Source organism: Cynara cardunculus (assembly GCF_001531365.2).
Source record: "Cynara cardunculus var. scolymus isolate 2C chromosome LG 14, CcrdV1, whole genome shotgun sequence".
NCBI lineage: Eukaryota > Viridiplantae > Streptophyta > Magnoliopsida > Asterales > Asteraceae > Cynara > Cynara cardunculus.
The window spans coordinates 11,474,860-11,487,581 of record NC_037541.1 but is presented as its reverse complement, the minus strand read 5'-3'; the positions used below and the strand labels follow the sequence as shown (position 1 = coordinate 11,487,581).

At 31.9% G+C, this 12,722-nt stretch overlaps 2 protein-coding genes across 2 annotated transcripts; both read right to left on the bottom strand.

Annotated features, from left to right (window-relative positions):
• Positions 1-969: 969 nt before the first annotated feature.
• On the bottom strand, positions 970-3,433 carry LOC112526717 (vestitone reductase-like). The gene is made up of 4 exons (XM_025137109.1): positions 3,287-3,433; positions 1,573-2,091; positions 1,278-1,473; positions 970-1,180 (listed from the first exon to the last, which is right to left on the bottom strand). Exons 1-4 carry the CDS (start codon positions 3,399-3,401, stop codon positions 1,039-1,041), a joined length of 972 nt encoding a protein of 323 aa, XP_024992877.1. The 5' UTR covers positions 3,402-3,433; the 3' UTR covers positions 970-1,038.
• Positions 3,434-10,370: 6,937 nt separating this feature from the next.
• On the bottom strand, positions 10,371-12,351 carry LOC112526579 (vestitone reductase-like). The gene is made up of 4 exons (XM_025136927.1): positions 12,200-12,351; positions 11,528-12,058; positions 11,252-11,447; positions 10,371-10,687 (listed from the first exon to the last, which is right to left on the bottom strand). The coding sequence occupies exons 1-4, from the start codon at positions 12,312-12,314 to the stop codon at positions 10,546-10,548; spliced, it is 984 nt and encodes a 327-aa protein (XP_024992695.1). The 5' UTR covers positions 12,315-12,351; the 3' UTR covers positions 10,371-10,545.
• Positions 12,352-12,722: the final 371 nt, after the last annotated feature.

Sequence of the window (12,722 nt, the reverse complement as noted above, 5' to 3'; positions counted from 1 at the left end):
TCGTTTTTTATATTAATCTGGATATCCAACTTGTTATGCGAGCCGACTAATCCCAGGGCGACCACCTACTTTGCAGAGAGCACGAATTCACTGCATTCGAACCTTCGTGGATACAAGGGGATTTTAAATTCGTGTAACTAACTGCAGATAAAAACAATCAAATAGAGAATAAACATCTCATTTTAAAATACAAAAATATAAAATATAATTAGAATAATTGTCGAGTTCTAACAAAATAATTAATTATTATCTTTTTAAGAAAATTATATTATTAAATCAAATATAAATTTCTTCGTTATTGAACCTAAATTAAATTATAATTAAAATAAATAAATTAAAAAATTACATAAAATAAGAATTTTAAATAATCAATTTGATACTAATATCGATATATTTTTGTCAAATTCTTATGATATCTTCAAATTTATATTTTATTCAAAAATAAAAACATCATCGTTTTTTCAAAATCACATAACACTATACTATAACATCGACTGAGATAAATAATAAAATGAAATATTAAAATCAAGATGTATCTCGCTGCATTGCGCGAGTACCCTTCTAGCATATATAAAGAGAGAGGAATCTAACTTATAATTACGACCTGATGCCTAATCAGGTCATTGTCCTATTTCGGGTTTCAAAGTTGAGTTTATAAGACGTTTAAAATGTCTTAACAATTTTAATAAAGTGTTCTTATAAGACAAAAGTTTATCAGATCAAATAATAAAATGTCATATTTATTAATTTATCTTGAATATTCCACCTAATGAAGGTGATTTGTCTCGTCTTATACGAGAATGGAGACCCTCGGAAACCCAGTGGTAAAGTTTGGCGTTGGAAAACCGTCAGAAATTCAAAAGGTGAAGTTTTGACCGACAGACTTCAGCAACGGAATTTTGCAGATGTAAGTTTTACCGTAGATTTTCCGACTAAAACGTCTATCAGTAAAATCATTTAGAATCGTAGTGATAGTTAACAGCATTAATAAAGAAAGTAATAATAACATATATCATATCCAAATCTTTTTCTTACATACTACAATATGTTGTTTCGTTTACAACATTCAATTGCATCGTCAAACATTTCTTCAAGCCCGTACTTGAACTGAAATCCCGTTTCCACGAGTTTCCGAGACGAGACATAAGGAATCTTCATCTTCTCGTCATCCCTCAAAAAGCTTTAAACACAATATGATTAATACAGCTTCGTTTTTTGTTTCTTCCACAAAGAAGAATTAAACGAGATTTATAAGAAATAATAATATTAAAACTTACTCAATATCTGGCATCTTATATTCTGGATATCTGACTGATAAAAAACTGTACATTTCCTCAATTGTGAAGTCAATTCTCGAACACAGATACCTTCCTTTTGCGTCTGGGCACTCAAAAAGATGAACGTGTGCCCTAACCACATCATCAACATGTACGCAATCCGTTTTCATAAGCATCTCGTACTGGCTAGTATCACCTGCAAATTATTTTTAACTGTGTGATGTAAACAATTATATATTGAAGTCGTTAGCAATTGATAAACGTAAAAACATATTTACAGACATCGTTAACTCACCAAAGATCATAGACATCAAGATGTACACAGAACCAGGGCAACGAGGGCCGATAAATGGACCATGAATATAAGTTGGAAGGATGGTCACAACATCCAATCCATTTTTCTCGCCGAATTCTAGCATTTCTTTCTCGACCATTGTCTTGGAAATGAAATACGAAGCCCAAAATTCATCAAATTGACTGCGAATAAAATCAATGTTGCTCCAAGATTCCTCATCTAAGACCTCGGTGTACTTCTTCCCATTTACCGAAACAGCAGATGCACTAGACGTTAACACAACTTTCTTTACCGTCTTTGAATCGATGCATGCCTGTAAAATACCCAAACTACCCTTGACCGCTCTTTCAGTTAGCACTTCTTCAGGTTCCTTACATTCAAAATCAATCGGATGTGCAACATGAAATACACCAATGCAACCTTCGATTGGTGCCTTGAAGGTCTCCGGTTTGCTTAGATCCGCATCAAAAATCTTAAGCCTCTCTGATGCCCCCGGTAAGTTTGTAAGGTAGCTCACATCTTTCCTCAAGCATAGCAAATACAATTTTCTTAGACTGTTTGTTTGTATAAAAGACCATCTCAATTAAATTGGGACACCAAATCTTACATCAAATACCAAATTTGACCTAATTCAGTTTAACCGAGACACCAGATTTTGTGTGATGAAAATGAAAAGTAGCACATCAAATTTGGTGTAACACTATTCATTTTTCACTATTTTTTTTATTAACCTGGATATCCAACCCGCTATGCGAGCCGACTAATCCCAGGACGACCACCTGCTTTGCAGATAGCCCGAAGTCACCACATTTGAACCTCCGTGGCCACAAAAAGATTTATTTTTCCTCCTTGGATTTGAACCTGAGACCTCCAGGTACTTCTGACCTTTGGAGCCAAGCTCAAATCAATCAGGCACCACCCTTGAGGTTTATTTTCACTAAATTTTAGACCAATGGAGAAAAGGAATATACCTAGAATATTACGTCTTTTTGTGTAATATTTGGTGGTATCCATTGGAGTAGATTTATTGTTTACACCAAATTTTATACCAATTTTATAAAATTGGTATCAGATTTTATACCTAATTATCCAATCCAATTTAAAGAAAATAGTAAAATATGTAAATAGTAGTAAAGGGTATATTTCAAATACAACCATGTCCATTTGTACAACCAATGCAACCCAATTAATTGAGATATTTATAGAAATGATGAGAGTTTATTTATTATGGTTTGAATATTTATGGAAGATGAATAGGGTTCATTAATTATGATCAATACTTTATATCAGGAAACAATCAAAACTTCTACGAAATCACATATTCATCAAATTAAATAGACGATTGAGATTGAGTTGTATTGGTTGTACAAATGTAAAGGGTTGTATAATAACCAACCTATAGTAGTAAAATATGTTATTTCATTTAATTCAAATAGTAAAAGAAATAATTGAAAATCTGACCAAATAAGTTATCTTTTATTCGATAGGTTAATCAACCTTGTAAGTCGAAAACCGAATAACCCAAAACCGTCTTGCTTCAAATGGGTAATTCGGTTTCTAAACTTGTTAACACCTCTAAGTGTGCCTCCAATTATAAAAGTTTGTAGATCCAGCACCGATTGCATCTACCAGTAATCTGAATAACGTTGAGCAATTACCCCTATATGATTTTGTTAGATTTGGACGAGAAACAAATTGAAATTAAGAGTAATACCTGAATCGATTCTGACAGTGGCGTTTACTGAATATCCATTTTCGAGCAACGTCTTGATCATCCACGACGCTAAGTACCCACGGCCTCCTGTTACGCATACGGTTCCTTTCTCCATTGCTTGCAACTAGATATGTATATATGTATGTATATGTGTATGTATATATATAGTTCCAATTTTGGGTTTGTAAGTGTCATGGTTGACCGAATGGGGAGTAGGTGAAGACAATAATGTATGATATGATCCCAAAGTGATGTCGTTTTTGTGTAATAATTTTGGTAAGACATCCCCTTTTTCCTATAGTCAACAAATACTAAAGTATGTATATACGTATATCTATACTATACTATAAAGAATTTGAGGAAAATTTTTAAAAACCGTTTTTATGCATGAAGTACTGTTTATTGATGTATATTACTTAAAATTCAATATTACAAGTAAATTGTMCATAAGTACAACTTATTAAAGCTCCATGTTTGAATTCGTGTAACTAACTGCGGATAAACATAATCAAATAGAGGATAAACATCTTATTTTAAAATATATTTTTTTTAATATAATTAGGATAATTATTGAGTTCTAACAAAATAATTAATTATTATCTTTATAAAAAATTATATTATTAAATCAAATATAAATTAATTCGTTTTTAAGATTCAATTAATTGGGTGTTTGTGATTGCTTATTTAAAATAACTTATGTTTTTTTTTGTAAAAGTGCTTATTAACTTATGTGGTATTAAACCGGAGTTAAATAAAACAGGGTTAAAATTGTAAACTGGTAATAAGCAGTTTTTCATAAGTCAGGAGAGATTAACTTATCAAAAACAGCTTATTACCGGTTTGACACCGGTATAAACAATTTTTTTCTTATCTAAACACCAGAAAACAACTTATCACCGGTACCAGACTGAAGTAAGTTAAAAAGCTGCTTTTATAAGAAATCCCAAACACCCCATAAATTATAATAAAATTTTGAATCAAAGAAATTACATAAAAACGATAACTTTTAAATAGTTAATTTAATATTAATATCACTTATTTTTTTCAAAAGTTTATGATATCTTCTCAAAAATTTATATTTCATTCAAAAATAAAAACATTTTCTTTTTCTCAGAACCACATAGCATCATAATATTGATAGACCCAAAATATAAAACGAAACGTTAAAATCAAGATGTATCTCGCTGTATTGCACGAGTAACCTTCTAGTACTAGAAATATAGAGAGTAAACTACAATTTTGGTCCCTATGGTTTACATAAAACTCTAATAAACATCCCTAAACTTTAATAAATACATACAATAACGGTTACTACCGTGGTTTAATTTGCATTTTGCTATGCAAATAGTCTTTGACACCAACTCTGTTAAAAATTGTCCGTTAAGTAAAGGGACAATTTAGTCTTTTTACGTTTTTTTATCTTTTCTTCTTGTTTTATTAAATAATTTTCAAAGTACACATGCTTAAAGCATAAAGGTGACTACTGGTTTTCAATTCGGACCATATATTTTTCACAATGTTCATAGTTGAAAACGTCCTACTAACTGCAGTAGCCGTAATAGTTAATATCACTGCTAATTTTATAAGCAAATATCGATAGTCCAGATTCAACGGAAAGATCAGATAATCTAATTTACGTTACGACTTTGTTTACATCTATTATCATTATGTTTATCTGGTATGGATGACGAATCACTGACTGTATTTTTTTATTAAATTCTTATCTATTGTTACTAAATACAGTTATCTATGTCTCACCGTCCCTACACCTCCTATGCCTCCATATCTGATCAACCAATGTCCCCCGCAACAACCATCTCTCATATCTGCCACTTTCTCGATCAACCAAAAACGTTACCGTTGAACTCGGTCAACCAATGTCGTCACCGATCTTATTTTATTTTTTTCCCATCTTATTTTTCGAAAGAGGAAAAACTCCAAATCTTCTTTTTATTTAAAAATTATACCCATAAGATTTGATTTGTATTCAAAATCAAATAATTGTAGGGATAGAAATTGTCATTTGACAAATTATTAGGGGCTGTTTTTTATTTGGTCAAAAGTTGGTGGCGGCTAAGAAGATGGATCTTGGTCAACTCCAACATCAATCCAATTTTTAATTTATGTTTTTTATTTATTTAATCCCCCTTCTCATTTTCTTTGGGGTTTTCTAACCCCACCCCCTCCTAAACGAATTATCCACCCCCTCTTATACTAAAGGACAAAAAACAAGTAAATGACAAATCTAAAATATTTTTATTTTTAATCTTTTTATATTTTCATTTTTAATCCTTTAACCTTTTTTATTTTTTAACTTTTAACCCTTTAGTTTTTTAACATGTTTTAYAATTACATCTTTTATGTTTTTAATTTGTRTTATRATTATATAAATAAATTAATTTTATATTATTATTAATTAATAAAATATTAATAATATATATTTCAAATATAAATTAAATTTATTAATTAATAAAATTTGAAGACATTTTTTTGGTTATCTATTTGTATACAAATGTATTACGATAAATTATAATATATTAAAAACTTTGATATTTCATGTTAAATCAACATATTCACGAGTAAGAGTACGCTCTATATATTCTTCATATGCATTGAATCTATGTTGATACGGGACAATCCATGTACTTGCATCTTCAAAACGATAACGTGTCCAATGGTGCGTAAGTGTGGGCATTGGATATTCTCCATTTAATACCACCTTTATGTAATGGTTACCATTAACATGCACTATTGCAATTGCCACGTGTTGAGATGACGACGGAGGTTGTGTCCTGAACGGTAAGTATGTCACACTGTCTGCCATATTGAGAACATGCAGTATGACATTGAACCTTGAAGCCGTTAGAATGCCCATTTCAGGCATAACAATCCAATGCGCAGCTGGTGCGAAGATGCCCTTTTGGAAAAAATTTAGCGCTTCGTGAATGCGTAAGCACTCATTGCCAATCACATAAGAATAATATTGTCCATACTCAGTTAGTTCAATCATTAACTCTTTGCGGATATTGTCCCATTCGTCTTCATGACCACCCAGACAAGTAGATATCGCTCGAAATCCACAATTTCCATCGCCTAATACATCTTGTATTTGTATGATGTATGGATGAAATAAACTCGGGATTTGATCAAGATACGGATGTCGGGTGGTGGGTTGTCGTTGGAAATAGGAACTATGTCTCGCTGATTCTTGATGCCCCAAATCTTTAGAGTTAATAATTGATGGCATGTTAGAACAACTACGTCTACGGTCTTCAATAATTCTTTTAATAATTAATTCTTCAATAATTCTTTAGAGTTAATAACTTTACTTTATTTCAAATCAAATTATTTTTACAATTATGTAAACAGGTACACATGTTAAAACGTATTTTCCTAACATATTTTGTACTTAATGTCGATATTATTGTTCATAATGTAACATGTTACTGAATGTATATGAGATATAATTTAATGTGACATGTTAAAACGTATTTTAGTTAATATAAAATTATGTATGTTAATGTGATAATGATGTAAAACAAAAATTAAAAAAACAAATGATATCATAAATTAAATAAATAACTATAAATTTAAATATTAAAAATAATTTTTCATAGGGGTATAATATATAATAATATAATTAAGTCAAAAAATATTCAATATTGGGCTTATTTCGAAGGTATTGATGCGACGATTATAATGGTGTAACTTGTTAAAATTAAAATGTATTTTTTAAACATATTTTAATTGATATATGATTATATATGTTAATTTGATCAGGGTATAAAATGAAAAATTTAAAAGAAAATGACGTAAAGTAAATTAATTAACTAATTATAGGGGTATAAAATATAAATTTAAAATTTTAAAGTTGAAAAAAAGTGAATCGGTGTGAGTCTGTGAGGGGAGATGGTGTGAGGGGAGACGGTGTGAGAGGAGTGGTGTGTGAGAGAAGGAACACATGACAGGGGGTAGAAAGTCTTGCAGGGGGTGGCAATATCAACCCCGTTGAAAAATGAGAGTTATCACTATTCATGTCCTTTCCTCACTCATATATCACCTTTTTCTTACCACCTACCTCACTAACACACTCCTATAAGAAGGGTATGAACATTAATAATATGTTAAAAACAAAAATGAGTTAAACCAAAAATGATTAACAATCTGAAACTAAACCTAAACCATTAATAATTTAAATATAAAACCAAACAATTAATGGTTTGAACCTAAATAATTGCGGCTATAGTTTTACACAGGTCGATAAAGTAGCTAATTTCGTTAGCGTATCTGTAAGATAAAGGGTGAAATGTTAAACCGAATGAAAGTAGACGTTGTTTCGCAATAACAATGTTCCACTATTTCATTCAAGTTTTATAAAAACCAATTACACTTCTTGACGAGTTGATCACTTTGAAAGTGTTAAAGTGTCATGGTCTTAGAGATAAACCATTGAATGCACATCAGCTTGAATGATATGAGATGTATACTTGAGAAAGTTATCGACAAGAAGACTTGTCATTTATGTCTTTCAAACTTAACTCCCGACAGGTTGGTCACTCTTTAAAAATGTCAAAGTGCGATAGATTCAGAGATGAACTATCTAGAACACACGCCAACTTGAATGATATGATAATTGACTCGAGAGAGTGATTTTTAACAAAGAGATTTGTTTATCCATATATTTTGAAGACACCATTTTGTTACTATCCTTGGTCTGGATACCATATAGAGATATGAGTTGAAAGCTATAATATAGTGCAAAGGTGAAGTCCGAGAGGAATACCTTCAAAATAGATGGTGAAACTAGTTTTGCCTATAACATTGTCTTACACCTATGCTACCCTTTTATATTATGTTATTTTATCATTGTTAACTCAAAGCCAATCAAAGTCTTCAAATTCACCATCTGAAGTTAGTCTTTCAACTTGAGATCTTGCAACTTAAGATACCTATCTCTGTGGAATACGATACTTGGTTCTTACCATTTTATTACTTGAATGCGATAGTGTTGACACGTGTATACTTACATGTGTTACCACTTAGTGTTGTATTGATACAATATCTAGATCCCATCAATATACAACATTCTTGATTCTTGAAATCAATGCAAATACTTATCAAATATGATTTTCTTGTTACGATGCTTAAAAATCTAATTCATGTTTTAATGAAAAAGAGTAAATTTCATAAATTGTCTCTAGTTTTATGAAAACTCCAGTTTTCGACCATAAATTTTTGAAATTACGAGGACCATCATCAAGATTTTGATTCCATTACGGTTTTGGCCCTAGTCTCCCATTACTCTATGCCATTAAATGTCCCACCTGTAAGTCATTTAAGGAATATTTTGGTCTTTTCGAATGGGAGTTTATAAAAACATATGTACAAACTATTTATAAAAAAACCTAGTTAGTGACTACAACCCTGCACCACCTACTCCCCATTTCTTCTTCCACCACTCTCTCCTCTGTTCTCGTTTACAAACTACATTATTTGTTGTTATATTCTTAATTTTGAATGACGTACTCTATATGTTGTTAATGTTGACGGGAGTTATATTATGCTTTAGCATATGCTTACATTTTGACTGTGTGGGTTTTTAAGTTGAAATGTGTAGATGATTCATGTTCTTGTTCTTGATTTTGTGGGTTTAGGTTCAAAAGGTTACTTGTGATGTTCATCGTCTTTGTACATGTTCTTCATCTTCATCTTGAATGCCTGAAAATCCTGATGATGGAACAAAGAAGAAAGATGATGAGGAAACTGTCCAAAATGTCAAGCATGTGACTTGCATAAGAGGGTACTGAATAGCATCAAAGAGCAGCACCAAAACTGTAATGAAACCAAAACCTTGATAGTAGTTCTTGTAATTTCGGGAAGTTTGGATGAAAACAAGAGTTTCCATAAATCCCAAGGACGATTTTTGTAATTATTTACTCATAACAGATAAAATCACAGTTTAGGCTGCTCCCCTTTCTCTTGCTGCTACTACGGGAATCACTTCTTCTTATATAGCTTGTAAAAGCATTTTATCCATGTGTGTATACATTAGCTTTTAGCACGACATGTTTTCATACATGCTTTCGACTTTTTGTATAGGGTTAATTCCGCATAATAACCAACTTTCAACCAATTTCTAATTTATTCATCTATTTCAAAGCAATTACTGAATGCTTAAAACTTTTACATTTATTTTGAATAATCAACTAATTATATTACCGAATTGTCGTTAACCCAAAAAAATGCATTAAAAACGCATCTTAAATATGATATTTATCTTCATATTCTAACTAAACACCAACCATTAAAACCCCGTAAATCAAAAGCTATAAACAAAAAAAATGGTACCAAAGGGCCTTTGGCCTAGCGGTATGTGAGCCATTGGCCTTCTAGGAGGTCAAGGGTTCAAACCTCGTATTAGGCGAAGAGGGTGTGTGAGTTTTATTTGTTATATTTGCTGTATATTATATACTTCAAAAAAAACAAAAAATTGGTACATTTAGAAATTAATATCATTTTAACAGGAATGTAAAGAGGGTTTTGAAATCGAAATTTTGAATGAAATTGAAAACTTCCAAGAAAATCGAAAATGAAAACGAAATCGAAATCGAAATTAAAATCAAAATCAAAATCAAAATAAAAAATGAACCTCGGAAACTTCAAAAGAAATATGGAACGAAATCGAAAAGGAAAATGAAATCGAGTTCCTCAATCTAGGAAGGAGATGCAATGGTGATTCGAGTTTTTGAATCGAGTTCTTGAATTGAAAACGAACACGAAATCAGAAAACGAAAACAAAATTAAAAAACAAAATTGAGTTCTTGAATCTGGGAAGGAGATGCAGTTCTTGAATAAAAAATGAAAACGAAAATCAAAAAGCGAAATGTAAGATGGGATCTAGAAGGAGGCGTACACAATAAAGGAGACGTGAAGGGGTAGGATTGTCTTTTTTTGGCTGAACATGGACAAAAGCCTTTTCCCATCCGTGCGAATAAACCATTTATGTGTGAATAATCCCTAATTGACTGAACGAATAAGCCCATTAACCAATTAAGCTCAATAAGTGATAAATAAACAGCCCCTAAGAGTTTTACGACTTTGATAATTAATTGTTTCATCATCTGCTATTTTAAATTAAAAAACTTAAAAAGTAAGCAGTCTTATTAGCCATTTTATATAAAAACATCATATAAAAAGGTTCTAAGGATCCGTACCCTTTTCTTAATACTTAATACGCATATTATATGACGTGTACGAATCTACAATATCTTGTTTCGTTTGCAACAGTTAATTGCATCATCAAACATTTCCTTAAGCCCGTACTGGAACCGGAATCCCGTCCCCAAAAGTTTACTTGACGAGACACTTGGAAGTTTCATTGTCTCAGCATCCTTCAAAAACCTGTAAACCCATCGTTTTGAAAGTTGAGTCACTACAACAAAATTGGGTTTATAGGACACCCCCAATCTTTAAGCGTCCCAACAGACCGTTTTATAGGACTTAATTTATAGAACCAAAAAATTATAAAACGTCATATCTAAAAACGTTGTAATTAGTTTATATGACGTTTTTTGACCTATTAACAAGTTTTTTAGAATATTTTTAATACAAAGCGTCGCATTAGCAAATTTATAAGACGCTTTTGAGAAAGTGTCTTATAAACTCAATTTTTTATAGAACACTTGTTTTTATAGGACAGTTTTTCAAATAGTATCCTATAAAGTTGCTAATGCGACGCTTTATATTAACAATATCCTAAAAAAATTTGTTAAGACGTCCAAAAACGTCATTTAAACTTATTACAACGTCTTTAGATATGACATTTTATATTTTGGTCCTATAAAGAGGTCTATTAAGACACTTAGAAATTGGAAGCGTCCTATAAACCCGATTTTGTTGTATATGTTTCTTCCATCAAAGAAGAATAAAATGGGATTTATAAGAAATGATAATATTAAAACTTACTCGATATTTGGCATCTTATATTCCGGATATCTGGATGATAAAAATTTGTACAGTTCCTCGATTGTGTAGCCAATTTTCGAACAAATATACCTTCCGTTCGCGTTTCGGAACTCAAAAAGATGAATGTGTGCCCGAGCCACGTCATCAACGTGCACGAAATCCGTTTTCGTAAGCATTTTGTACTTGCTCGTATCGCCTGCAAATAATTATAGATTGAAGTCGTTAGCAACAATCGATAATCATAAAAAGCGTTCCGAAACAAGATTAACTACTCACCAAAGATCATAGCCATCGAGACGTACACGGAATCAGGGCAACGAGGGCCGATAAACGGACCAAGAACATAAGTTGGAACGACGGTCACAACATCCAATCCATTTTTCTCACCGAATTCTAACATTTCTTTCTCGACCATTGTCTTGGAAATGAAATACGAAGCCCCAAATTCCTTAAAATGACTACGGATAAAATCAACGTCGCTCCAAGATTCCTCATCTAAGACCTCGGTGTGCTTTTTCCCATTCATCACAACTGCAGATGCACTAGATGTGTACACAACTTTCTTTACCGTCTTTGAATCGATGCACGCATGTAAAATGCCCAAACTACCCTTGACCACTCTTTCGGTTATCACTTCTTCAGGCTCCTTACCTTCAAAATCGATCGGATGTGCAACGTGAAATACACCAATGCAACCTTTGATCGGTTCCTTGAAGGTCTCGGGTTTGCTTAGATCCGCATCGAAAATTTTAAGCCTCTCTGATGCCCCCGGTAAGTTTGTAAGGTAGCTCACATCTTTCATCGTGCCTAGTGGCAAACCACAACTTTTTTTAAGATTGAACTATTAGCCCCCACGGAGGTTGGATCTACCAGTAACCCGAATACACCGTGGGGGCAATTACACTTTTATAATTTTGTTAGATTTCAAAAGGAAATTGAGAATAAAACCTGAATCGGTTCGAACAGTGGCGTTTACAGAATATCCGTCTTCGAGCAAGGTCTTGATCAGCCATGACGCTAAGTACCCTCGGCCTCCCGTTACACAGACAAGTCCTTTCTCCATCGCTTGTTGCTCGATATATGTGTGTGTATATATATATATACATATATATATATTGGGTTAATAAGTTGTATATATGGTTTGGTGGAATGAGTAGTAGGTGAAGATGTGATGATGTTTATGTGATGCCAAACAAATCCGTCTGAAGACACGTCGTTTCATGTTATATTTTTGGGGTTTTCTAACCCCATCCCCTCCTAAAGGAATTATCCACCCCCTATACTAAAGGACAAAAAAAATGTAAATGACAAATCTAAAATATTTCATTTTTTATTTTTTTATGTTTTCATTTTTAATTCTTTAATCTTTTTTATTTTTTAACTTTTAACCCTTTAGTTTTTTAACATGTTTTACAATTACATCTTTTATGTTTTTAATTTGTGTTATAATTATATAAATAAATTAATTTTA

Coding starts and splice junctions, on each gene's coding strand:
- LOC112526579 (XM_025136927.1), bottom strand. CDS start 12,314: ATGGAGAAAGGACTTGTCTGTGTAACGGGAGGCCGAGGGTACTTAGCG. Junction 12,059..12,199: donor CACTGTTCGAACCGATTCAG/GTTTTATTCTCA, acceptor GTTTGCCACTAG/GCACGATGAAAGATGTGAGC. Junction 10,688..11,251: donor TATAAGATGCCAAATATCGA/GTAAGTTTTAAT, acceptor ATGGGTTTACAG/GTTTTTGAAGGATGCTGAGA.
- LOC112526717 (XM_025137109.1), bottom strand. CDS start 3,401: ATGGAGAAAGGAACCGTATGCGTAACAGGAGGCCGTGGGTACTTAGCG. Junction 2,092..3,286: donor CACTGTCAGAATCGATTCAG/GTATTACTCTTA, acceptor GCTTGAGGAAAG/ATGTGAGCTACCTTACAAAC. Junction 1,181..1,277: donor TATAAGATGCCAGATATTGA/GTAAGTTTTAAT, acceptor TTGTGTTTAAAG/CTTTTTGAGGGATGACGAGA.